Consider the following 26,543-nt stretch of genomic DNA (forward strand, 5'->3'; position numbering starts at 1 on the left):
CCACTGTTTTTCTTGATTGTATTAATAACATAAAGTTCATTATTTCCAACGTTCACTCAGTGGTACAGATTGAATCTCTGTCCCAGAGACTAACAGTTTGGCAATTTCAGTGATTTGAACCAATATGACTCCTTATTTAAACAGTTATATTGGTTTCTGATTTATTTCCAGGATTAATTCAAAGCCATATTTTTAAAGTTGTTTACCCCTGGGAGTAGATGGGGCACCATCTTCTCCTATAGGTCCTTCACATGTGTTGCCCTTTTCTATTCTTGGGGTTTAGGACTCCCTTTCAAGGAATTTTTATCTTTTTTCCTTTTTATCAATTTCGATCACATTGTAAATACCTTTCTTTATAAGAAGGCTATTGCACTTAATTCAGGTGAAAATAATTTTAATGCTTTACTTGATTAATATACTAGTATTCTTTTCTTTTATTTGTATATGGATTATAATGTTTCAATATTTAATATGCTTTAATTGCTGCAGCCTGTTCTGAGGAAAAATGTAACTGAAATGTGTTTTTAAAAGATGGTCCTTTGAATTTCTAGAAATCTAATGGAAAAAATAGTAGCAGAAATGCACAAGGAAAATAAGCTAGTAAATTCAGGGCCAGGTATTTTGAGGGATTAAAAATGCAACTTCTTCAGATTTTTTTTTTCGCCAGTCAGAATTCAAAATTCTTCTTTTAGCCAGGCATAGAAACATAATTTTGTCTTAGCAGCAACATTTTGTGTCTATTTTTTTTTCAATTTTTTAAAAAATAGTTATTTCAAAGTGGGAGTTTTTAAAATGCCATAATAGAGATTGTGCGTGGGTGATTTTACTATTTAAAGAAATAATCAAAGACTTCTTTAAAAAGGATAAAAATACATTAGAAAATTATGTGGGGTAAAAATGTATATAATGAGGCAACTTTTGTCACTTTTTTTTTTTTTTGAATAATAAACACATTAGTAATTTTACTTTGTTATATTTCTGAGATGTTTTAACTAGAGCTGTGGTAACTCCATATATAGAAATAATCCCAAAGGGAGGATCATAAGAACTAATTATTATGTGTGAAACATCTCAGTTTTTACAATAAAACCTCCCCATGGTAACCAGCATTTTAATACTCCACTTACAGGGTCTAACCTTTCTGTTAAAAACAGTTAATAAAGACAGAACTGTTAAAACGTAATAAATCAAAGTTCTTAAATGTTTGGGTTTTTTTTTCCTCAATCGAGGCTTTGAGTTCTTAGAACTTTTACACCCAGTTCTCTGCTTTCTTACAAATGGTACTGTGCAGTAATCCCATCTTTAAATCCATGGTTTATCTTTAGGGGAGTTTTATGGCCCTGGGATAATATTCCAAGGATCAGTGCACTGGTTGGATTTCCGCCTCAGAAAGGAAAATTCAGGCTTAAATTATCCCTTTAGATTCCCTCCCAAACTTTAAGGCTGGAGTTTACCAACGTCAGAAACCTTAATTTTGGAAAAAAAACCCTCAAATGAGGTATGAGAGAGCAGGCTGGCAAGCCTGAAGGTACATTATGTAAATTATTTTTTTCCATTACATCCTACATGACCTGGCCAAATGTATTTCATTATATGCAATGAGGAGATACTCCCACTCGTCAATAAAAGAAGAGACTTCCATTACTTGCATCCAGCAGGATTGCTGCAGGAACAACTTTAGTGTACACTGGAGTAGAAAATTAGATTGCTCTTTCATATATATATTTTTTTAAATTGTATAAATACTATCCATTTTTTTCACCTTCAAGAAGGTAACTCTTTAGAAAGAAAAGTGCGATATATAGCACATTCACCTTCAGTTATGTTATCTGGCCCCGAAGAGAATCTTTTAAAATGATAATCCTCAATAACATCATTACTTGAGGATTTTCATTTCCAATTTCATACCTTACATAATTTCTAACTTTAAAAAGTTGAATGGTCTTCATAGGCTGGGTGGGGCATTATTTGAAAAAGTGTCAACAGCTGACAATAGGTTCTTAAAATTAAGTTAGAAAGGTTATGAAAGAAATGGCTTGTTAGCCTTGAATAGATGTCAAAAGTGGTAATTAATACTTGATCTTCATTGTATGCTTCCTGAGAAAACAAGTGTCTGCCTGAAACTTGGAAACTTTATTATATATCACAATGATATTAGCCAATGATGTTTAAACCAAAACTTTTTTTTAGAAACAGCAGAAGGTGTAATGCAATTTCTTTGTTTCCCCAAATATGTGCTTTTTTTTAACTGGTTTCATTGATATAAATGTTTGGGACAGGTTAAAAGAAATTTTGAAGTGTGTGTTTGCAAATCGAGAGGAAATCAGGAAAGAGTTCCTCAAGCTTGACTTACAACTAAAAGAAAATGGCCTTAAAACACATTATCAGAAACATTGCCACGAACAAGTTGAAATAGTATGTTCCTGCTCACCAGAAAGACTGGAAAAGGTAAGCAATTTATACAACAGATCTGCTATCTTTCTATGTTTTTGAAATGTTAGTATATTTAATATTGGAAAGTTTGGTGTAGTGGTTAAGGCATCAGGCTGGAAACTGGAATGTGGTGAGTTCTAGTTCCACCTTAGGCACAAAGCCAACCGGGTGACGTTGGGCCTGTTGCACTCTTTCAGCAATAGCATTTAGACTTATATAACACTTCACAGTGCTTTACAGCTCTCTCTAAGAGAGAGATTACAGAGTCAGCATATTGCCCCCAACAATCTGGATCCTCATTTTACTGATCTTGGAAGGATGGAAGGCTGAGTCAACCTTGAGCTGGTGAGAATTGAACTGCCAAACTGCTGGCAGTCAGCAATCAACAGAAGTAGCCTGCAGTACTGCATTCTAACCACTGAGCCACCACGGTTTTTAGGAAGCAGGCAATGGGACGCCAGTTCCAAAACATTATTGCCAAGAAAACTACAGGAAGTTGTCCAGACAGTTGCCAGGAGTCAACACTGCTTCAAACGGATCTACCTCCAAAAAAACAAAAATAAAAAAATATCCCTCAGAACATGTGGCTATCCCAAATCCCAAAAAAAGATTCTGCAGGAGCTCCTCCATAACAGACAAAGAAGAGAACAATAAATGAAGCAATGTTGTCGTTCCATATGTTGCAGGATTATCGGAAAAGTTCAGGAGGATCTTCAGCCAACGCAATATACATGCACACTTCAAACCCAAAAATACACTAAGGCAGAAGCTTATCCACCCAAGGGTAAAATATCCAGACAAACTAAGCAACATGGTATATACAGTACAATCCAGTGAGCCATATGCAGATCTGTACATTGGGGAAACAAAACAACCACTTCATAAATGCATGGCACAACGTAGGAGAACAAACCCATCAGGACAAAATTCAGCAGTCCATCTGCATTTAGAAGACAAAAGCCACTCTTTCGAAGACAGCAAAGTCCACATTTTGGACAGAGAGGACTGCTAGTTTGAAAGAGAAGTCAAAGAGGCCACCTAGGTCAAAATTGAACAGCACTCTCTCAACTGAGGGGGAGGGATACAATGTCATCTATCTCCGGTCTACAACATAGTCCTTTCAACAGTTCCAAGAAGGCTCCACACCCATTTGCACTACTCAGGTGACCCTGACAACACAGATAAATCTCCAGGTGGCCTCAACGACTCTAAAAGAATGCAAATGACCAGCTGTCTGCAAGGAGTATAAATTCCTCCATTCCCCATCATCCAGTCAGAGCTGAAGAAGCTTCTTGGACGAGAAGCAAAATGTCTTAAAAGAAAAACCAGAAAGTCCAGTTGCCTCTTGACAAAGCACCTTTGGGACAACTGACCTGGATGACTGAGAATCTCCATAAAGAAGAGGAAGGACGATATATCAAAGGAAAACAGAAGAGAGATCGGGAAAGAACACCACAACAAGGAGGGAAAGCAGATGAAAGAGAGACCCAGGAAGAGGAAGGAGTGCAGACAAGAGGCAAAAAAAAGGAACAGGAAGAAATAAAGAAGAAACAACAGGAAAGTTAATAAAAAAAAAAATGGAACGGACTTTAAAAATACTATCTGTAAATGTTAATGGACTCAATTCACCATCCAAACGACACCAAATTTACAAAAAAAATTTGAAACAAAAATCAGACATTGTGTGCCTCCAGGAGGTACATATAAGAAAACAGGATATCAAATATATACAATATAAAAAATTAGGTAAAGAATACGTTTCATTGGCAGAGGAAAAAAAAAGAGGAGTGGTGGTATATATTAAGGAAGGAATAGACAGTAATATGAGGTATGTGGATACAGAAGGTAGGATAGTCATGGTAGAGCTAAATCTTGAGCTCAAAAAGATATTATTGGTAGTAATATACGCCCCAAATAGTCAACAATTAGAATTCTACAAAAAAGTGCATGAGAAAATTATAGAACAAAAAATGGAGAATGTCTGTCTGATTGGGGATTTTAATGCTATTTTAGATGTAAGAAAAGATTATGAATGTGGTCAGCAAAACAAAAATAAAAAAAATGTATTACCTAAAACCTTTATGGATATGGTGGAAGAGTTAGATATGGTAGATAGCTGGAGATGTCTTAACCCCGAAGCAAGAAATTATACATATTATTCGAATCCGCATAAATCATGGTCAAGGTTGGATATGATTTGGGTAACTAAGTTGTTAATAATGGAGATAGAAGAAGTAGATATTTTACCAAATAATTGGGCTGACCACAACCCGATAATGATGAAGTGGAGAGGTCAGCAGAGAAAGAAGAATAGATGGACTATGAACACACAGATACTGCAAGAAAAAGAATATAAGAATTACATAGAAAAGGAGCTAGAATGGTTTTATAAGGAAAACACAAAGCAACACACTTCCCTACAAAACCTATGGGATACAACCAAAGCATATGTAAGAGGCCTCATGATATCATATAATGTAAAACGGAGAAAAGAGAGAGAGAAAGAATATAACAAATTATTAGAAGAAATTCAAAATTGGGAATGTAAATTGCAAAGAAACCCAGGGGATGAAAAAATAAGGTTAAATTGGTTAACAGCAAAACATAACCTAAACATATTAGAGCAGGGGAAATATGTAACAGCATTGAAATATATAAGACAAAATTACTTTGAAAACGCAAACAAACCAGGGAGATGGCTGGCGTATAGGCTGAGGAAGGAAAGAGAAAAAAGAACAATTCAGAAATTACGAGATGATGAGGGAAGGATTCAATGGGCCCTAGAGGGAAAAAAGGACATAATAGTCCAATATTATCAAAAACTGTATGAAAAGGATATAGTAACAGAGGAGGAAATTGAATATTATTTAAAAGGGGAGGGATTGCAAATACTAACAGAGGAAGAAAGAGAATTATTAGATAAGGAGATTACGATGGGGGAGCTAAAAGAGGCACTGAAGAGGCAAAAAAATAATAAAACCCCGGGGACAGACGGTTTACCATTAGAATTCTATAAGACATTTGGAGATTCATTAAATGGAATATTGTTAGAAATATATAATGAGGCCCTAATGGAGGCAAAGCTACCCAACACATGGAAAGAAGCATACATTTCCTTAATATCCAAAGAGGGGACAGATACCACACTAATAAAAAATTATAGGCCGATTTCTTTGTTGAATACCGATTATAAAGTTTTCATGAGCATAATTGCCAATAGGATGAAAATAATATTACAAAATAAAATACACCAGGATCAAAATGGTTTTCTGCCTACAAGGCAGATAAAAAACAATTTAAGAATAGCATTGGATGTTCTAGAATATTATGAGGTGCATCCAGAGAGACAGGTAGCACTGATCTTTCTGGATGCACAAAAAGCTTTTGACCAAGTTAACTGGCAATTTATGAAGCAACAAATCAAAAGTATGAATTTTGGAGAAAGATTCACTAAAATGATAACATCGATATATCAGAATCAGAAAGCATGTGTCTTGGTGAATGGTGACCCAACAAAATTCTTTGGAATAAATAAAGGAGTAAGGCAGGGATGTCCACTTTCCCCTTTACTATTTATTTTAACATTGGAAAATTTATTAATCAGAATTAGAGCAAATAAAGAAATTCAAGGATTAAAGATCAAGAGAGAGGATTACAAGGTCCAAGCATTTGCAGACGACCTTGTTTTTTTCGTAGAAAACCCATTAGAAACAACCCCAAAATTAATAAAAGAGATTGAAAAATTTGGAAAGGTAGCAGGTTTAAAAATTAATAAAGAAAAGACAAAAATGATAACAAAAAACATGACAACAAAACAAGTAGAGAAATTAGTAAAAGAATCCGGTCTGCAGACAGTTAAAAAAATTAAATACCTAGGGATAAATTTGACGGCCAAAACGACAACAATAAAAGAAGACAATTATGATACTTTAGTCCAGAAAATAAAGGAAGATTTAGAAAAATGGGGGAAACTAAAATTGTCTTTATTGGGGAAAATAGCAGCAATAAAATCAAACATACTGCCAAGACTCCTTTATTTATTCCAAACAATTCCAATAAAATTAGATAAGAAATTCTTTGATAATTTGGATAAAATAATTAAAAAATTTGTGTGGGAAGGGAAGAAATCAAGAATAAAATTGAATATACTACAAGATGATAAAAGTAGAGGTGGATTTGGACTCCCGGCATGGGATAAATATTACAAGGCTGCCAGTTTATTATGGATTAAAGATTGGATAACCTTAGATAATCAAAGATTGCTAAATTTAGAAGGGCATGATTTAATGAAGGGATGGCATGCCTTTATATGGAGTTCAGGAAATAAAATATATAAACATTTTAATAACCATACAATTAGGAGATCCTTAATTAACACATGGCTACAAATTAAACAAAAACACTACATGAAAATTCCTGGCTGGCTATCGTCTATAGAAGCAATAACTCACCCCAACATATTATCAAAACAAAAGATTCTAAGATATAGGGAAATAGTAGATGTTCAGGGGAAATTGAAAACTAGGGAAGAGCTCAAAGAACAAGGAATAGAAATAGACTGGTGGCCCTACTCGCAAATAAAAGTAAGATACAGAAAAGACCAAGAGGAAGAAGGAATAGATTTAAAACAAAATCGATTAGACAAACTATTAGAATCAAAAGAAGGGAAGTTAATTTCAAAAATCTACAAATATTTACTCGAATTCGATCTGGCAGAAGAGTTGGTCAAAGGGCAGATGATAGCCTGGGCGAGGAACATAGGGCATAATATACAATTAGAAGATTGGGAAAGAGTTTGGGAAGATAATTATAGAATGACAAAATCGGTATCATACAAAGAAAATCATTATAAAATGTGGTACCGATGGTATCTGCCACCCGCAAGGTTAGCAAAAATGTATCCAAATGTGAACCCGGCTTGCTGGAAATGTAAAAAAGCGCAGGGAACTTTTTACCATGCTTGGTGGCTTTGCCCAAAAATCAAAAAATATTGGAACAAAATAAAAACATGGATATTAGAAATAACAAATCACGAAATTGAATTAACACCTGAAGTCTTTTTACTCGGCATGATCAATAAGAATATTAGGAAGGACATAAAATACCTAATACTCCACATTATAACAGCGGCAAGATTAGCGTTGGCACAACTCTGGAAAATAGACCGTTTGCCAACTGATCAGGAAGTAATATAGAAAATCTATGTATGCGCAGAGATGGATAAATTAACCCTAAAACTACAGGATAAGGAAGATTCAAAATATTTTAAAATATGGAATAGCTGGTACCAGTGGATAAGTCAGAGAGAGGGAATGCTTAGAGATGAAAGTTAGGAGAAATCAATGTAAATAAACAACTGCACTGTCAGAGAGATATAGAAGGAAATATAGTCACTGTGCGTATATATATATATGTATATATAACATTAGAAAGTAGTTGATAGATGAAATTGAGCACTATATATGTATAGTATATGTACTTGTAATTTGTGTGTTTGATTAAGAAAAACTTGTTCAGTTTTTCTTATAATTGTTTTAAATGTCTTTTTTTTTTAAATACGAATAAAGTTTGTTTTAAAAAAAAAAAAAAAAAGAGAATCTCCATAGACACCCCACTCTAAAGTATATTCTGAGTCGGGGGCTCTGCTTGCTGTACCCATATAACATTTTTCTTTCTTATCACATTTTTCTTTTTTATTTATTAGATAAAGGAGGTCATTCATATAAACATCCACACAGATAGTTTGTGTAAAAAGCAAACTGTAAAATAATTACAAAATTAATGTTTCAAAAGTAGGAAAAACCCTTGGATTTTACAATTATTTGGAAGGTTGATGCTTTAAACAGACAAATCAATGTTTGGGCAATTCTGTTGTTGCACAGAATTTATGAAATGTTATTTTCTTTTTGTGGACGTTTGGTCATTTTCTTTTGAAGTACTCTGGACTTTTAACTTTTAAATTGGAATTTAAAGCAAAATTTCAGATATCTTGCTAATTATGCAAGATTATGGCTACTGTTACCCAATGCTTCCTTGCATTCAACATGTAGTCTGCTTGGGTTGTCTTTCTTGCCAGTCCATGTAAAATCAAAGTTGATGAGATTCTGATCCTAGCTTTGTTTCTTACTGGTCATGGAGTTTAAATTCTGAAAACTTGTCTCATGAGAAGCATCACTAACACCATTGCGATCTACTTTCCTTTTTCTGTTCCAATTTCTATTGGCAGTGCTACTTGTCCTAGGTTTTAGACAATGAATCACATGGGGAAAATATTAGGTCTAATCAAAAAAATAAAAAGTAATATTCATCTATCAGAATGAGTATTGATGGCATGGATTTTTCCCATTGTCAGTGCCTAGGTGTGAAACTACTTCTTGCCTACTTCAGGTATGTTTACACCAAAGGGATTTGAAGCTGTGGTCAAGCAGTGCAATTGTAATTTTTAAAAAAATTAATCCCCTCACAGTTCGGTACAATTTACTCTTATAAGTAAGTGCTGCATTGTTAAGCAGACTTCTTGCAGAACTGTCCACAGTGTGGAAATAATCACTGTGATCATTCTTACAGTTAGGAATGTTTGCCAGAGATTATTAGGACAGGCAGTGAGGGAGTCAAGTTTTGTTTCTGTGCATGTGATGAAAGCAAGGCAACGAGCAGCCTCCCAAGCGGAACCCTTGCAAATGTTGGTGACAATATAGAGACAGCCCTCATTTACTGTAACAAACATAATTGGGGCAAGCAACTTGGCTGTTAAGCAAATTGGTCACTAAGTAGAACCGCTACTTTGTTTACACATTTACTTCAGCTTTCCTCTTGTTTACAAACCTGCAAAGGTTGTAAATAGGAGGACTGGTCACAAAAGTTTCTTTCTCATCCTCAATGGAATGGTGAACTGTCACTAAATGAGGACTAGCTGTCGCCACTGAGAAGAGAAGAGCAGCATCAAGACAGGAATTGGGGGGGGGAGGTTGAGTGTATTTGACTACTTTTTCCCCCTTTTAACCTGCTGTCCTCATAAAACCCATTTAAGTCTGCAGAACCCAGCCTGGAAGAAAAAAAAACTCTCTCTCTCTCTCTCTCTCTCTCTCTCTCTCTCTCTCTCTCTCTTGTCTCTCATTTAAACTCTCAGTATTCTTCTCTGTCTGTGGGTTTTTCGAAAGGTATCCCCCAAGTCAAACTGCATTTTTACTCTCTGCTATTCTGCAATTCAATCCTCTTAGCAATTTGCTGCTCTTATTTAATTTCATTTAATAGCAAGTCTTCAATAAGTGCAAAGAAAAAAAGGGAGGGGCTTATGGTCAAGCTGCTGGTTTTTATTGGGTATACATGCAAAGATTTTTGTCTCCTTGTTTTTTAAAACTATATTAATATTTTTATTTTGATCAGATAAAATGTATTATCTGAAAAACAATAAGGATCAAGCAGTTTATATGCAGATTGCAATTTGCTATTGTTCTGTTTGTTTACAGTGGTAACCCATTACATTTCTTATATTATAGGCAACTGGCAGACTTGATCACCGGCTTGCTTTACTTAAAAGTCGCCGTTTGCATCTAGAAAAGAAAAAAGAAGAGGAAGCTAAAAGTTTTGAGGACAACACAAATTGGTTACATAGGTTGGAGAATGAAATGCGCCTGCTGGGTCAAGATGGTCATATTCCTCCAGTAAGCTGCTTCATTCTTTTGATTTATTGTGTCTCAGCAGTAAGTTATTTATAGAATGTATATGCTGCCAACTCCATACATACTCCATACATAGTGATTTATTAAATATATAATAATCAAACATGCATAATAAATCTGGAAACACTATCGGCATCACCAAAATGCTCCTGTCAAGAACAACATCATAGCATCAATATAAACAACAGTCCTGTACCTATCAGAAATAACCATATAAAATAACTATTATTAAGAGCAGGTGTAATATTAACCAAACTTAGCTGATCTTTATCCTGCACTGCATATATTTTTCAAGGGAAGAAAATCAACCTCTTACAACCATAGAAAGCAAGCATTTTTCCACTTATAAATTGGATGTAAACCATTAGTTATAAACAATCATAGGCTTCCATGACTGACTCTAATCACAGCTGTATTTACTTATCCTGAGGATTCTTGCAATGCTGAGTTAGACAAGTTTACTGTCAGAATTTGATGTTACTTTTTGGTTATAGTACAGAGTAACCCTCTGCTTATAATACATATGGGTTTCAATAGTAATTCTGTAATAACATCCTGCAAAGGGGCGGGTGGACATCTTCCAACTGTATACTGTATTTTTTTTTATTCTAAGTGATTTTATTTTATTTTTTTAAGTTTAAAAGTGTCTATTATTATATGAATCACTAATTAGTGAGGGACAAGAAAAGTCAGAGCATTGGAACAAATCCCATTGATCAGCAGATTGAAGTAATGCTGGTGTTTTGGATAAGGCATTCTTGAACATGGATACTTGGCTGTAGATTATGAACATTTATTATATTTGACATAATGAAATAAGCTTCCAATGGGGTCAAATTAATGAAATAAAATTGCAATCCATCCTGTATTAACCAATGTTTAGTCATTCTGACTTTTTATTTATCATGTTAGACCAAACCTTCCCATCTGTGCCTATATCATATATAGAATGCCCGCAGGCAAAGCTACGCCACTGATTCATGTATTGAGCTTATCCTTATTTTTGTAACGTGAATAGAATTTGAATGTTTCCTCTTGAAATAGCCATCAAAGTAAAGAACTCCTGGTTTCATGATTGGAAAGCAATGCACTTTGAATGTAGGAATTCTCTCTGCATTCTTTTCTACATGCCAATAACTTTTCCATGAAAGTCCAATGCATTTGACTTCTAACGGTGTCTGTTTAGAAATAACAAAATATGCAAACTTGGGGTGGGTGCGTGGGCAGCACACTGAAATGTACTGCTTAATTGAAGATAAAATGGTGTTTCTTATATACTGGTCTATAATTCAAGAGTTTGGTTTTGAAAATAAATCTGAAAGAAAACAAACAGGAGAGGAATATAAATTATTGAAAATAAGGCAAGATCTTTTGAGTCAGTTACTAGAATCTGGTTTTCAATATGGCACTGAATATTTCACCGATTATTCAAAACAGTAGCTGTTTTAGTTAACTATGACTTATACTTTTGCAGATACTCAGTTTTTGTGTGTATGTGTGTGTTTGTGATGCAGTAAAAACAAAATGCTGTGTTATCAATATTATGAACATTCAGTAAAATATTGTTTTATTTAGCTATTTGAAAAGATTGCATTAGGATAGTTTTGAACTTGATTGAATAACAGTTGACTATGGGCTGATTTGCACTAGAACAAAATGTAGCCACTCTAATGATGACTGGCTTTTGGGACTGAAATATTCTTTCTTTTAGGTCTTAGCAGTTTGGAATACAAAGGTGAAAATGGCAATAATAAACTTTGCAAAAATTATGGACTTCTGTTTGCTTCTTTAATTTCCCTCTCCCACCCTTGTCCAAAAGTACTAACTGTTATAGTGGAGAAGGGGGGGCTTTCCTGCTGAATTTTAGCACAGAAGTGGTTGGGCAGACTGCAGGTTAGGGTACTGGACAGTAGGAATAACCTTGAGGAACAAGGGGAAAGCTGTAATTAAGAGAACAGTTAGATAAAAGAAATTTGATTCAGCAGCAGAAATGTAATTTGAAAAAGCATCTCAGACTTGTCTCTCCCTAGTCTTCACAAAGTTAACAGAAGTTAACAGGAGGGGAGATTTGTAAGACTGATGTCAGTTCTCCAAGACCAGAGTAGGAAACCAATGTCATGAATGCTAATTCTCCATTGAGAGTGGAGACAGCAGCCAGTGTGGGTACTACTCATCCAATCAGATTGAAGGACTGAGTCAGCCAACAACTTTAAGTCCCGCCCTTGTTGCCGGGCAGACCCAGCTTTGGCTCAGTCCTTCAGTTGGACTGGCGTGTGGGTATCTAGCTCTGACTGTTTTCTTCAAACTATTTGCCCTTTTTGGATTTATTGGTGTTTTTTGGATCTGGACTGTTTCTGACATTTCTTCTGCTTCTCCCTATGGACTTGGTTGCATTTGGACTTTGTGAGTTTTTTCCCTGTGTTTTCCCTTAAGGGCTGTTAATCTTCTGGTGTGAGGGCGTTTTGAATTGCCCCTTTGGGGACCCCTGGGGGGCTTCCTGGGTGTCCCTGTCAGGCTTGGCAGCCCCCTTCCTTGCTGAGCGCTTCTCCCAGGGTCTCCTTTTTTGTTCTCTCGGCCGTTTTTCGCACCGTTTTTGTGGCGGCGGCCATTTTGTTGCCCTTCGTTTCAAACACACAGTCTCTAAACTTTTAAAGAGACTTTCTTCTGCTGCTTGGGGCTTTGAACTGCTCTTTACCTCGCTCTGGGAGCTGGATTTGCTGCCTGCGTTGTCCCTGGCTGCTTCTCTTCTGTGCACGTCCCTCGTTGCCGCAAGCGCTATTTTCGCCGCTCCGACTACCAGCTGGGCTAATTAGTGGAGATTCCGCAGCGCTGACAACCTATTGACTGCTGAGCCGAGGCTGAAGGCTTCTTTTGATTGCACGCTCCCTGCTGCAGCGCCTGGGCGGCTTCCTGTTTGTTTGGCCATTTGGAGCTTTGAGAGTGGGGCTTTGCGCCCCCCCCCCTCCATCCCAGCGACAGTGACTGAGCTGCTGTTTTCTTTCTGGAAGCTGTGGGCAACTTAAAGGGCAACTGTCTGAACTGCACTTGACTGGGCTGGCTGTGCGGGGGTTTGTGGAGCTTCGTGCCCCCTTCCTTTGGCTGTTGGACTTGTTGTACCCCCGCTGTCCCTGCCAGCCTCCATTTGCTGCCTGCCTGCGTGCAGCGACCATTTTGTGGAGTGGCTGCGCTCCCCTGCCATTCGCCCTCTGGATTGTGTGCACAGGCCTTGAGATTAGTGGAGTTGCCGCGCTCCCCACCTGGCCCTCATCTGGTGACTGCTGCTTTTGTCTTGGGATATGTCATTATGCCGAAGTCATTGTCCAAGTCCAAACATGGTCGTAAGCACAGTTCTGCTTCTCAGAGGCAGTCAGAGGATGGATCTGCCTCGTTTCAAGATCCTGCGCAGTCACTTGTTGCCCCGCCTTCTCTCGCCCATCACAAGAGCAGGAAGCATACCAGCGCGCTGGATAAAGTGGAAAAGCGGAGGGACAGAGTCCTCACTCAACTTTGTGCCAAAGCAAGCTCTGACCTTCAGGCTTCAACGGCTTCTGCTCCGCTGCAGAGTTCTCGACCGGCGACTCCTGACCAGTTATCTCTCAGGGACTGCCCGGTCACTATCTCCACTTCAAATTTGTGGGGTCCTGCTCCTGCGGACCTTGTCGCTGCTCCGGCCCCGGATGAGGATGTTCCTGAGATTCCACCTCCTCTAAACTCCTCTGAGGTTCCCTTGGCTCCAGTCCTGCCTCAGGAGGCGGTGAGTTGTCCTCTTCCTGCCGACCAACTGCAAAGGATGATTGAGGCTGCAGTGCAAAAGACTTTGGCAGCGGGTCTTCGTCCCTCCAGTGTCACTGACTCTGTTCGATCGGCCTCGCCGGAGCAGCCTCGTTCTTCGGGTAATGCACCCTCTAGAGCGCCTCACTCTCCTTCTTGCTCCCAAGCTAGTCAACTCTCCTCCCTGTCGGATGCGGACACTAGTGACTCTGGGTTGTCGGATGACGAGAACCTTCCACCTGATCAGCCGGCGACTACTGCCCTCTTTCCGCAGGCCTTGTTTAGGTCTCTTCTGTTCAAAGCCGTCAATACGGCTCGACTTTCCTCCCCTGCCTCACAACCTTCTGTTTCTGTGCCATCCGGGACTTTAGACCCGATGTTCGCTGAGCTGGCCAAACCGGTTACAACCACCCCCACACCTCCCCTTTTCCTGGATGTCGTGAAACGACAGTGGGCTTCGCCGGGATCAGCCCCTATCCCTTCTTCGTCTGACCGTACGAATTTCCATGTCGCATCTGAACTGGACACTCTTTTGCAGCTTCCATCAATAGATGCTCCCATCGCCGCTCTTCTGTCTTCTGCCACTGTTCCGGGCGATCCTGCTGAGAACTTACGACCTGATGAACGCCGTGCAGATATGGTCCTCCAAAGGGCGCATCTAGGGGCGGCCTGGGCCATTAAGGCGGCCTCTACCGCATCCTTTTTTAACCGCTCCACTTTGTTGTGGCTCCATCAGTTACAAGAGAAATTGTCACCGGAGGATGCTCGTATTAAGCATGACCTCAATAAGATTGTAGCTGCGGTTCAGTTTTCAGCGGACTCGACACTCAGTGCTGCTCGTTTTGCTGCCAAATCGCTGGCCTCTGCTGTTACAGCTCGCCGTTTAACCTGGCTCCGACATTGGCAGGCGGACGCCAGGCATAAGTGGAAGCTCGCCTCGGTCCCGTTTGGGGGGTCCCGTTTGTTTGGGGAGGCTTTAGACCCCTTTTTGACCGAAACCAGGGACAAACGAAAAGTTTTGGCGGCGGCTTTCCGACGGGGGGATTCTCGCTTCTCTCCGTATCCCCCTCGACCCCACCTTCGAGGTAATGATGTTGGTGGTCCCTCTTCTTCCTCCTTCCCTTCGCCCCGGCCTTATACAAATTTTGGCAGGCATCGGAGCTCACAAGATAGGGGATTCCGGGGCAGATCGTTCGGGTCTAAACGGCCCTTTCGAGGGGGAGGAGGTCGTTTCATCTGTCGCCGGCGCTAATTACACTGCTGATCCTCCCATTGGCGGCAGATTGGCCATTTTCGTGGCCGCCTGGGAACGGTCCACCTCTGATCAGTGGGTCCTAGCCACTCTTTGCTCTGGTCTAGCTATCGAATTTGTCTCCACCCCCCCTGACTCCTTTGTCTGTTGCACGATTTCTCGTAATTCGGAGAAAAAGTCCCTTATGGACGCAGCAGTTCAGCATCTCCTGACCATTAGAGCTATTCAACTCGTCCCTGCGGGTCAGGAGCGTCAGGGTTTCTATTCCCGGGTTTTCCTGGTTCCCAAATCTTCGGGAGGGTGGCGCCCCATTTTGGACCTGAAACGCTTAAATAGGTATGTGGTGTACCGGAAATTTAAAATGCAGTCATTACAAACTATTCTAGCCGGTGTTCGGAGGGGCGATCTCCTCTCTTCCATAGATCTTACGGAGGCTTATTTGCACATCCCTATCCTTCCTTCCCATAGGCGTTTTTTGCGTTTTTGTTATGGGGGGTCCATTATCAGTATAGGGCGTTGCCTTTTGGTCTCTCCTCGGCCCCCCGTACTTTTATGAAGGTGCTGGCTGTTTTAGCGGCATCTCTTCGTGTCCGTTCTGTTAGACTTTTATGCTACCTCGATGATATTCTCCTGTTGTCCCCTTCTGTTGTTCAGGCAGTTTCGGATGTTCGCCTCACGGTAGAGACTTTGGCAGCCCATGGTTTCTCAGTTAATTTAGATAAGAGTCACCTCTCCCCTTCCACCAGTTTGGTCCATTTGGGGGCCCTTATCGACACTGTTCAGGGTAGGGTGTTTTTGTCCCCCGATAGACAGGCAGGTATCCGTCAGTTAATTTCCAAGGTGGAATCTTGTAGGGCCGTTTCCCCTCTTGTCCTCTCCCAGTTGTTAGGGAAAATGATTTCTGCCATCTCCATAGTTCCCTGGGCACAGCTGCACGCACGGGAACTTCAGTGGTTTCTCTTGCCGTTGCAGAAGGCGGGCAGAGGCACTTCATCCAGGCCGGTTCCGGTCCCTCCTGCTGTTCGTCGGTCCCTGCGGTGGTGGCGTTCCCCGGCCCTAGCTGCGGGGTCGTTTTTCCTGGAGCCTCAGAGGGTGGTAGTGACCACAGATGCCAGTCTCCTCGGTTGGGGGGCCCTTTGCCAAGGTCAGTTGGCTCAGGGCACTTGGAGTCCGGCAGAGTCACGTCGCTCGATCAACTGGCTAGAACTACAGGCGATCTTCCTAGCTCTCAGAGCCTTCCGAAACCTGATCTCCAACTCCCACGTCCTCGTTCTGACGGACAATGTTGCAGCGAAAGCGCACCTGAACAAGCTGGGGGGGACCAGGTCGAGGTCGCTTCTTCTGTTGGCCCTGCGACTGGGATTCTGGGCAGAGCGGCACCTTTGCTCTCTCCGGGCAGAGCATATTTCCAGAGTGGACAACGCCCAAGCGGACTGGCTGAGTCGTCGTCGAGTGGACAACGCGGAGTGGCGTCTCCATCCCCGGATCTTCCAGGAGCTGTCTCGGCGGTTCGGCATGCCGATAATCGACCTCTTTGCAACGCACACGAATGCTCAGCTGCCTCGGTTCTTTGCCCGATTCCCAGATCCTCAGGCAGCGGGCGTCGACGCTCTTCGAATTCCATGGCCGGCGGGTCTTCTCTACGCCTTTCCCCCGACCTCCCTCCTGCCCAGAGTGGTTCGCAAGATCTTGTACGAGCGGGCGGAAGTGGTCCTTGTAGCGCCTCATTGGCCCCGGAGACCCTGGTATGCAGACCTTGTGTCCCTCTCGGTGGCCCCATCGTGGCGCATTCCCCTCGAGGACGACGTTCTGTCTCAGGGCGCTCTGTTGCACCCGGACCTGGCCTGGCTCAACCTGACCGTTTGGCGGTTGAGCGGAGCACTTTGACAGCAGTGCATATCCCGCCGGACGTTATTCAGACATTGCAGGCCTCGCGCCGCCCTTCTACGGATCGGATTTATTCTGCCACTTGGTGTGCCTTCTGTTCCTGGTGTTCAGAGTCTGGCGTTTCTCCTCTTCAGCCATCCATTGTGGACATTTTATGCTTTCTGCAGCAAGGTCTGGCTCAAGGCCTCTCTTCCAATACGTTACGCAGACATGTGGCCGCGTTGTCTTCGGTCCTGGTCTGCGGATCTCTGCCATCATTGTCGCAACATCGCCTAATACGGCGTTTTCTTCGAGGGGCTACGAATTTGTGTCCTCCTGTATTACACAGATACCCGACCTGGGATCTCCCTTTAGTATTGGAGTCGCTTATGGCAGTGGTCCCCAACCTTTTTATCGCCGCGGCTCGCTGAGCGCGCGCAGGGGTGGGGCCACGGCCCAGGAGCCTTTGCGCAGGCCCATTGCGCACGGCCCAGGAGCCTTTGCGCAGGCCCATTGCGCACGGCCCAGGAGCCTTTGCGCAGGCCCATTGCGCACGGCCCAGGAGCCTTTGCGCAGGCCCATTGCGCATGGCCCAGGAGCCTTTGCGCTGCAGCGTTCCTGTCCCCCGGCCGCTGCGCGGCCCGGTGCCAGGTACTCCACGGCCCGGCACCGGTCCGCGGACCGGGGGTTGGGGACCACTGGCTTATGGGACCTCCGTACGAACCTTTAAGGACTACTAGTCTCCGTCTACTCACCTGCAAGGTTGCCTTTCTTGTGGCGATAACGTCGGCCCGTCGTATATCGGAGATAGCAGCATTGTCTATCCGTTCTGACCTTTGTGTCTTTCATTCGGACCGTGTAGTTCTCCGCTTGGACCCTACCTTCGTCCCGAAAATCAATTCAGTATTCCACCGATCGCAGGAAATTATTCTGCCTAATTTCTGCCCGCATCCTGCTCATCCCCGGGAGCGCAGATGGCACTCGCTCGACGTACGGCGGGCTTTGCGGATCTACATTAAGAGGACATCTGTTTTCCGTCGTTCGGAGTCGCTGTTTGTCTCATTTCTGCCCATTTCCCAAGGGTGCAAGGTCTCCTCGTCTGTTGTCGGTCGTTGGATTCGGCATACCATCGCCTCGGCCTACGACCTTCGTTCCCTTCCGCGTCCAGCTCGAGTGACCGCTCATTCCACCCGTAGCGCTGCTACGACTGCTGCATGGGCGACCCAGGCGCCTTTGTTTGAGATCTGCAGGGCCGCCATGTGGACTTCGCCGGTTCCCTTCATACGTCATTATCGATTGGATCAATTTGCATCGGCGAAGGCGGCATTCGGACGACAGGTGCTTCAGCGTGTCATTGCCGGGGAGACGGTTGTTGCTGACCAGCCGGTTCCCACCCTAAACTCGGGACAGTGAACTGGGGTATGTCCCACACTGGCTGCTGTCTCCACTCTCAATGGAGAAGGGGCGTTGGTCCTACCTGATACGCTCCTTCTCGTTGAGTGGAGACAGCAGCCAGACCCTCCCTTACTCCGGCTGTGTTTTTTTCTGTCTGTCTTCCTCTTCTCTTTCTTTACCTGGGGGCAGATATTGCCTTCTGTGCCCACACGCCGAGTCAGTCTTACGAGTCTTCGCCAAAGCTGGGTCTGCCCGGCAACAAGGGCGGGACTTAAAGTTGTTGGCTGACTCAGTCCTTCAATCTGATTGGATGAGTAGTACCCACACTGGCTGCTGTCTCCACTCAACGAGAAGGAGCGTATCAGGTAGGACCAACACCCCTTCTTTTTTTATTTTAAGATTAAGTAATAGAATCTTACAAATATGAATGTGCCTCTCCGCCCCACCCTACCTTTTATCTTTGTGAGAATTAGGGAGAATCAAGTCTTGGTTGAAGTTTTTCCTGTTCTTCAAGGTTAGTTAACTTATTACAATTAGAAGCCAGATGTGGCTCACAAGTCATAGGTTTGCCTACTTGTGCCTACTTTAGCAGAAGGTCTTAATTGAAACTTGGGAATGTTATTCATCAACCAAAGGAAAGAAATGAAAGCATGGGATAGCTGCTCTCCTTGAGTGGTTCTCAATTGGCTTCATGTATCATGTAAACCAGGCGTATAGTGGACTCTTACAATAAACTGCTAACATTTGCTGTTCATGGAAAGGTAAAAGATGCGTGCAATCGGAAGAAAAGCCGAAGTATAAAATATAAGAAAAAAAGAAGCAAGTTGCATTCTTGAAACAGTATTTTCCATATAATAGTCTTTAATTAAGGTTATGCATTTTGTCACTCCTGGTCAGCGGGTTTCAGCATCTAGAAACATGCTAATAAATAGAAAGCACAGTAGTTATGATTTTTTTAAAATGCTAAAAATTCTAAAGTATAGTCTTATTGTATGCATGATTGTCCTGCCCTCAGGAACAGGCATCTTCCCCTCTCCCAAATCTGAACAGCCCTATCCCCACTTTCCCCCCCCCCAAAAAAAAGAGTTTTTGAGCAGACCTGGGTTAGGGTGAATATCAGAACATGCATTACTAAAGGAATATTTTGATTCTGTAGTTCTGTTCTTTTTGTCTTTTATGGGTTTATTTTTTTGGTTCTTAGGATGTAGTTTTTTTAAAATATATGCCATTTTGATATTCCTCACAATTAGGGGGCTTATAAATTAATATGTGGTAATAATGCAGGATCCCATCTGGATTGGTCACCAGGGAACTTCTTTCTACTGAGAATTTCTCTCTTCATTCTGGTAGAGAAAAGTTCCCTGAAGATGAGCTCCAGCACGAGTCTGAAAGCTCTGAAGACTAAACCTCTGGTCCTGATGACCAACCCAGATTGGATCCTGCAACATTATCCTCGGACATATACATTTGCTTTCATTCATGTGGTAATGATGTTTATTTTAACCAAAAAAGATCTCATACCAAAGGGTGTTCTCCAATATTTTTTCATAATTTTCTACCATCAGAGCCAGTACTTCCTCTTGCCTTTGTCTGGATGGTTTCTAGGCATTAGCTCATGGACAGTGTTTTCATTTTTGTCTACTCTCTTGGCCTTCCTTGCTTTCATCAGTTTACACTCATTTTCTTGACAATAATCCAAGATTTAAGATGGTCTTCATCCTAAGAGAGGACTTTTTTTTTCAATTTTATCTTTAAACATGTTAATTCAATTGTCCTCATAGTTCTTAGCTTTAACCAAATTTAGGCAACTAATATCCACCATTGTTTCTTTGCCATTGACCAGTTTGGCTGAAAATGATGTGAATTGTCCAAAAAAAAAAAAAATCAAGATATTATCTGGCTTTCGCCTCATATAGGGCTTGCCTGATTTCTCCTAAATTAAGACGTTCTACTATTAGTATAACATTGCACAACTTTCCTTATTATATAATAAGGTTCTGAATTATGTAGAGATGTCTCCTATGGAATGGTCATGAAAGTTCAGTTGGCAGCCACTATGGTTGATCCTGTGCTTGTTTTTTATGTGTCACAGAGCTTCAACCACAAGGTGTCAGCTGCCTTCTGGACTTTTGATCATGCTCTGTATAACCTTGGAGTCATACCCTTTGTTGAAATAAATGACTTGCATTGTTCTTACAAAAGTTGTATTTTGATACTTTTCAGTTGTATAGTGCATAATTTTGATTTCAATTTTAAATTTTTGAAGGATCTACATAGAGATCTGGAGTGTTGTCACTTGAAATTGGAAATTCAGGATTTGAAAACGCAAATTGAATACATGAAAACAATAGCATCCCAACAAGAACACCATTATAAGCAGACAGAAAAGTAAGTCTGTAATAAAAATGCCTCATTTAATTATATTTTCTATTTAAAAATTATTTTTATGCCCATATAATCAGTAATTATATTAACTTTGTATTTAAAATGGCAATGGATCATTTAGATAGTTTGCTGCAAAAGTTATAAATGGAGTCAATCTTATTTTCCTTTTAGAAAATTAAAAGCATCCCATACAGAACATTTTTTGCTCTACCTAAATACGCATGAGGCCAAATTCTTTTGCATATAGTCTAAAAATCATGCCCAACATATTAAACTATGCTATGTGACTGTGTATTTTAGTCACATGAGACTTACTGTGACTTGGAACTTGTACTTTCAATTATTGTACAGTCATACCTCAGTACTTGACTGCTTCAAAACTCATTCAATTTGGTACTTGACATGTTTTGAAACAGAAATCTTATCCCAGTACTCATCTTTCTGCCAATATTTGATGCGCAAGGTAGAACTTGCTGGCATTGATTGCCACGTGACTCACTAATTCTTCCGGCCTAAATAAAGGCTCACGTGGTTAAGTCACATGGTTTGCTCAGTACTTGTCACTTTTAGTGGAATGAGTTAGCGACGAGTACCAAAGTACCACTGTATTGAGAAAGATGATGTAAATATCCAAGCAGGAAAATAATCATTGTCTTAAATTGGAGTAAACTTCTATGTTTTCCTTTAGATATGCTTCTTAAATGGGATTTATACTGTATGTGTAATGAAAAAAAAAGTAATGGAAAGAGGAATTTAAGATAATAAAATGTAATTAGTTGCAGTTAATTTAATGTTCAAATAATTTTTAAAAATACCCATCAAAATCTTATAATCTCTAATAATTTGAAAATAATTTGAAAATAATAATTTATTTTCCAGAAAACAAGTAAAAATAGTTAATATCCCACCTACTTTTTAATCACAAAGTTTAAAATGCCATAAAAAACCAAAAGTAGCCTTTTGCAAGAAAGTAGTATACGTGATCTATACTATGATACACGTTTTCCAGCATACATTAATATGAAGAAAGTCAAAGCTTCTGGACTTTTCTATTTCTTTTAACAATTCTGGAACTAATTCCAAAGAAGGCATAACTTTAGCCCTTTCCTGGAATTACTTCAGAAAAAAAATAAAATGGGTTTTGCAGGTGACCCGTGCAATAGCTTAAACCTGATTTTGTTTGGCTCCAAAGTTTTTTCTTAGGTAGAATGATCAAAGAACATATATTCTGGCAAATGAGAGAGTCCCACAGAAAGATATGTCCCATGAACAAGAAGCAGCTGCAGGTGATTAACCTATGAAACATTGTATAAGAGTTGATTCTGAAATTGATAGCGATTCAAGAGACAATGTGCAAGTGACCAGCTGCAAACAGTTAGTGAAGAAGCCAACCTTCTTGCCACTTCATCAAAGAGCTGTTAGAGTAACAGAAAACAACTACACTAATGTACACAGCAGTCTATTGGTTCTAAATTGAAAACAGTTTGGCTGCTGACATTTTTGTAACCTCATTCCATCCAACTCAATAAATCTTGCTAAAGAGAACTCTATAAGAATTTTTGCTGGAAAATAATTACTATTGATTTAGGCAGCTGCCAAGGAGGGAGGGAGGAAGAGGAAGGAAGGAGATCTCATCAAATTACCCAACACTTGACATCATTTGTATCTTTTCCTCCTGAATATTTGTATTTCAATTGTATGTGTGCATGTTTTTATTATTATTAAATAAAATTAATGTGCTGTCACCTAAGATGTTTTCAAAATATTTACAATTTTCTTCTTGTTACAGAATCCTGAATTTTTCGCTTCCACTTTTAATAAAACAGTATATTGCTTTAAAAGGGATGAAGTTAGCCAATGGTGTCATTGAGGACGATTTCAGGGAGTTAAAACAGCTCATTCGCAGAGAGAAAGCTGTAATTTGGGCTGATCAGATTGTTGAAGAAGAATCAGATCAAAATGATCAGCCCATGATGTCTGCTGTCATGTCATTTCCACAGCTTGTGAGCTATCGGAATACTCCCTGTAGTAAGTAGCTATATTTTGTATATAAAATGTTGACTTATATTCACAGAAAATGACCTTATCTCAAAAGGCAGATTTACAGTAAAGCCTAACATAACCTAATGGGTATTTTCCTAGAATTTACTGTGGTGTAATCAATTAAATGCAAGGGAGAGAAAATAGGTTTCCAACCTCTCTAGAATCTTTCACAAAATGAATCTTTCCCAATGTTTTCACATTGGCCGAAGCCAGCAGAAGCAGTAGTGTGATGAAACCTCTGGATAATTGGATAATTAAGTTAGACATCACCGTTCAGCTACATCAGTGTCATGGAGAATACTATTTCTAGTACTACTATTTCTGGTAATAGTAATATTACTAGTAATTTTTTAATAAATAGTAAATTTCTAGTAATACTAGTAAATTAGTACTATATAAATTAGTAAATTAGTACTATATACTATAAATTAGTACTATATAATTAATACTATAAATTAGTAATACTAGTAAATTTCTAGTAATACTATATAGTAATATTATACTATACTATTTCTAGTAATAAAATTTATTTATTAAATTTATTTGCTGCCCATCTCATAATGAAATGACTCTAGGTGGTTACTATTGCTACCACTACTCTGATCTTTATATGCATAGGCACATCACAGCATCCAAATAACTTTTCTGAGGTCTTCATGACTCGTCTACTCTAGTCTCTGACCAATGGTTCATCATTTGTCCAAGAATTATTTGCAGGATGGATATTGAGTTTATCCTTTACCTGAAAATACAGTTATGTGGCAGTATGCCCACACTGCTAAAAATATCAAAATGGTTATTTCCAATTCGGTAATCTAATGGAAATTTCAGGGTATTCGCTTAAAATGTTATTTTCATTTATGAGGTTACTAGTCAATTGGGGAAAACAAGTTTTGAATTTCTATATTGTTTTGAATTTGACCCCCTCCATGTTAACTAAATGATAGTGAAGTTTATTTTCAGAAGGGGGAAAATAACAGGAGAATCACTGCTAAGACTTAATGAAATAATGGTTTAGAAAGAAAAGAAAATAAATAATACCAAGTAAATTATTATTTTAGCAGAGGGTTTTTCTCATCTTCTCCTCTTCACCCTGAAAAAAGCTCTCATTTCACTTCTTTTACTGAGTGCAGCATAAATTAGTATACAAGTCAAGCAGATCACAAGCTTTAAAAGGATCTGGCATTTAAGGCTCACATGTCCAGTTCAGACTGATAGTGTGATCCATGTCCTCTGTGTGTGTAAGCTGTACACAAGAACTCCACTTCCAACCAGGCGTTTAGTTGCTAGTATTTCTGTCAGGATGAAGGTTCTTGGCATAGTTTCAGGTATTCCATTTCTTTTCATCCTTACTGTGCATTAGTAGAGGGATAAATCCAGTCTTAAAGTCAGAGTAAAGTGTTCATTGCTTCCTTTATAATCAGGAACAAAGCCAATTATTTTACTGAAGGGAGCTAATTGCTGTGAATCCTGGTGAAAAGCAAAATCCTGACTTAGAACATGGGATCATCTGTTGTTCACTCTTGCTTGTATGATTCATCACATGCCCAGAAAAATCCTTCCATTTCACTTTCTGCCTTCATTTTTAATAATAATGAAATAGTAGGAACCTGCCATTCTTTTCAATGCAAGCTGTTTTCTCACTTCTTCATGTTGCATTTGATGCTTTTAAAATATTACACTGGACACTGTCTCCTGGTCTTCTCCATTGGGAAATATTTGCACCTCAAAATTCCATGAGTCAACACTGTTAAGAGAATCAGAATGTATGATTAGTAAATTAATTGGGTCAATCATCTTCACCAAAATGTCTATACTAATATTTTATTCTAATCGTCCCAAAGGTGCTTTTTCAAGAGGCAACTGGACTTTCTTGTTTTTCTTTGAAGATGTTTCACTTCTCCAGCTCTGACTGGATGGTTGGGAATGGAAGAATTTATATTCCTTGTAGACAGCTGGTAATTTGCATTCTTTTAGAGAGTCATTGAAGCTACCTGGAGGTTTATCTGTGTCATCAGTGTTACCTGAGTAGTTCAAATGGATGTGGAGCCTTCTTGGAACTGTTGAAAGGACTGTGTTGTAGACTGGAGATAGATGATGTCATATCCCTCCCCCTCAGTTGCCTTGTCATGGTTCCAAGTAATACTCCCAATGAATTCAAGACTCTGAGGCTGTGGCTGTGGGTGCATCATATTGGCACGTTCAAATGTGAAACCAACTCTGAATAATTCCTGCGCTTTGATATAATTAAAGAATATATATTGTCCATCCCCCTTGTGTCACAGTTCTCGTTAACCAACAAGAACTTCTCATCACTCCCCCCTGCCATTGCTAGGGGCACATTCAGCTGACCTTGGTTCTCATGAGCCGTATTGCTGTTATATCTGGCACTGTAGATGAAAACACTCTACGTTCCTCATATCACTCTCACCCTCCCCATATGCATGGCAACTTAGAAATGAAACAAAGTAAAGTATGGCTTCAGCTAAGGTTGTTTCAAGAGTTGACGTGCCTCTTTAAAAGCACCTTTGGGACAAGCATGACCTAGATGCCTGAGAATCTCCATAGACTTTATTCTAATATGTCCAGGTCACATAGCAGGCTTGATTTAGCACAGATTCTAAAAATAACTTGTCAGGCATGTGTTAACATAAGTTCTTAATTCTTTTTTTTTCCCCTTAAAAACAATCTATACGGTTATTTTGTCCTAAATCCAATCAGAAGTCTCGTTCATCTTTCTCTTTGACATAAATACTACGCTTATGGTATATGAGTCATATTTTTAAATATTATTTTCACACTTTTCCCATTAGTTGATGTCATGCTTACTCTTGCATTAGTTCCTTATCAATAGAGATTTCTGGAGTCCAAATATGACATGACTTAAGTGTATCTAAAACTTTTTTTTACGGCTGTGTGTGTATTAATTGGAATATTTTGTGTTCAGTTTAATTCTGCATGCCAGCCTGAAACTATATCATGTGCATGTTAAACCACACCTGTTTTCTGAAATAATATACTGTATGATTATTTATATTTATATATGCATTACTAAGAAAGAATTAAAAAAAACTGCAGCATAATTTGAACAGAACTGTTTGCTTTTTTGGGCGTAAAGGAAAGCAAATTAGTAATTTTTTTGATTTTTTAAAAATATCATCATCCTTATCTTTAAATGATAAGGTTGGTACAACAAATGGTACTTTCTTCTGGCTCTCTTGGCAGGGGTGAAATGCTACCAATTCGTCCAAACCAGTATTTCCAACAATCAGCTGTGCCGTGCAATTTATATTCGCTAGAAAGCAGGAAATCCTGCTTTCTAGCGAACCAGTGCATGCGTGTGCAGCGAACCAGTGGCAACCCACGGAGGATTTCACCACTGTCTCTTGGTATAATATAATGTGAAGTAGGAAGCAAGAAAACAAATGCATATTTGTTTTTCCTTTCAAGTAGGTGGCTCGACACCCTTTGATGTTTTTAATTTGCAATGTGTTGCCCAGCTTGATATTAGCTGGCATTCTGGATCAGCTGACTTAGGCTGTATCTGTATCTCCTCAAATGTGCCTTCTTCAGCTAAATAGCTGAGGCTCATATTGGTCAAATTTAACAATTCAGTTTAATGATTCAGACTGATCCTTAATGCGTAGCGACATAGGTTTGTGCACAGTTTATTTTTACCATAACATCCATGGAACTTTTTGCACAGACCCATTAAA

General features: G+C 39.9%; 1 protein-coding gene across 1 annotated transcript in view; it reads left to right on the top strand.

The window, feature by feature from the left end:
• Nucleotides 1–26,543, top strand: part of KIF18A (kinesin family member 18A) — a 55,934-nt gene that overhangs the window by 14,251 nt on the left and 15,140 nt on the right. Inside the window, exons 9-12 of the mRNA XM_070957533.1 lie at nucleotides 2,280–2,448; nucleotides 9,933–10,097; nucleotides 20,666–20,787; nucleotides 22,574–22,812. Of these exons, the coding sequence (XP_070813634.1) occupies nucleotides 2,280–2,448; nucleotides 9,933–10,097; nucleotides 20,666–20,787; nucleotides 22,574–22,812 (695 nt within the window). The remainder of the gene's footprint in view (nucleotides 1–2,279; nucleotides 2,449–9,932; nucleotides 10,098–20,665; nucleotides 20,788–22,573; nucleotides 22,813–26,543) is intronic.

This window comes from Pituophis catenifer, unplaced genomic scaffold (genome assembly GCF_029215685.1).
Source record: "Pituophis catenifer annectens isolate HBS135680 unplaced genomic scaffold, rPitCat1.0.hap2 SCAF_1, whole genome shotgun sequence".
Taxonomy (NCBI): Eukaryota; Metazoa; Chordata; class Lepidosauria; order Squamata; family Colubridae; genus Pituophis; species Pituophis catenifer.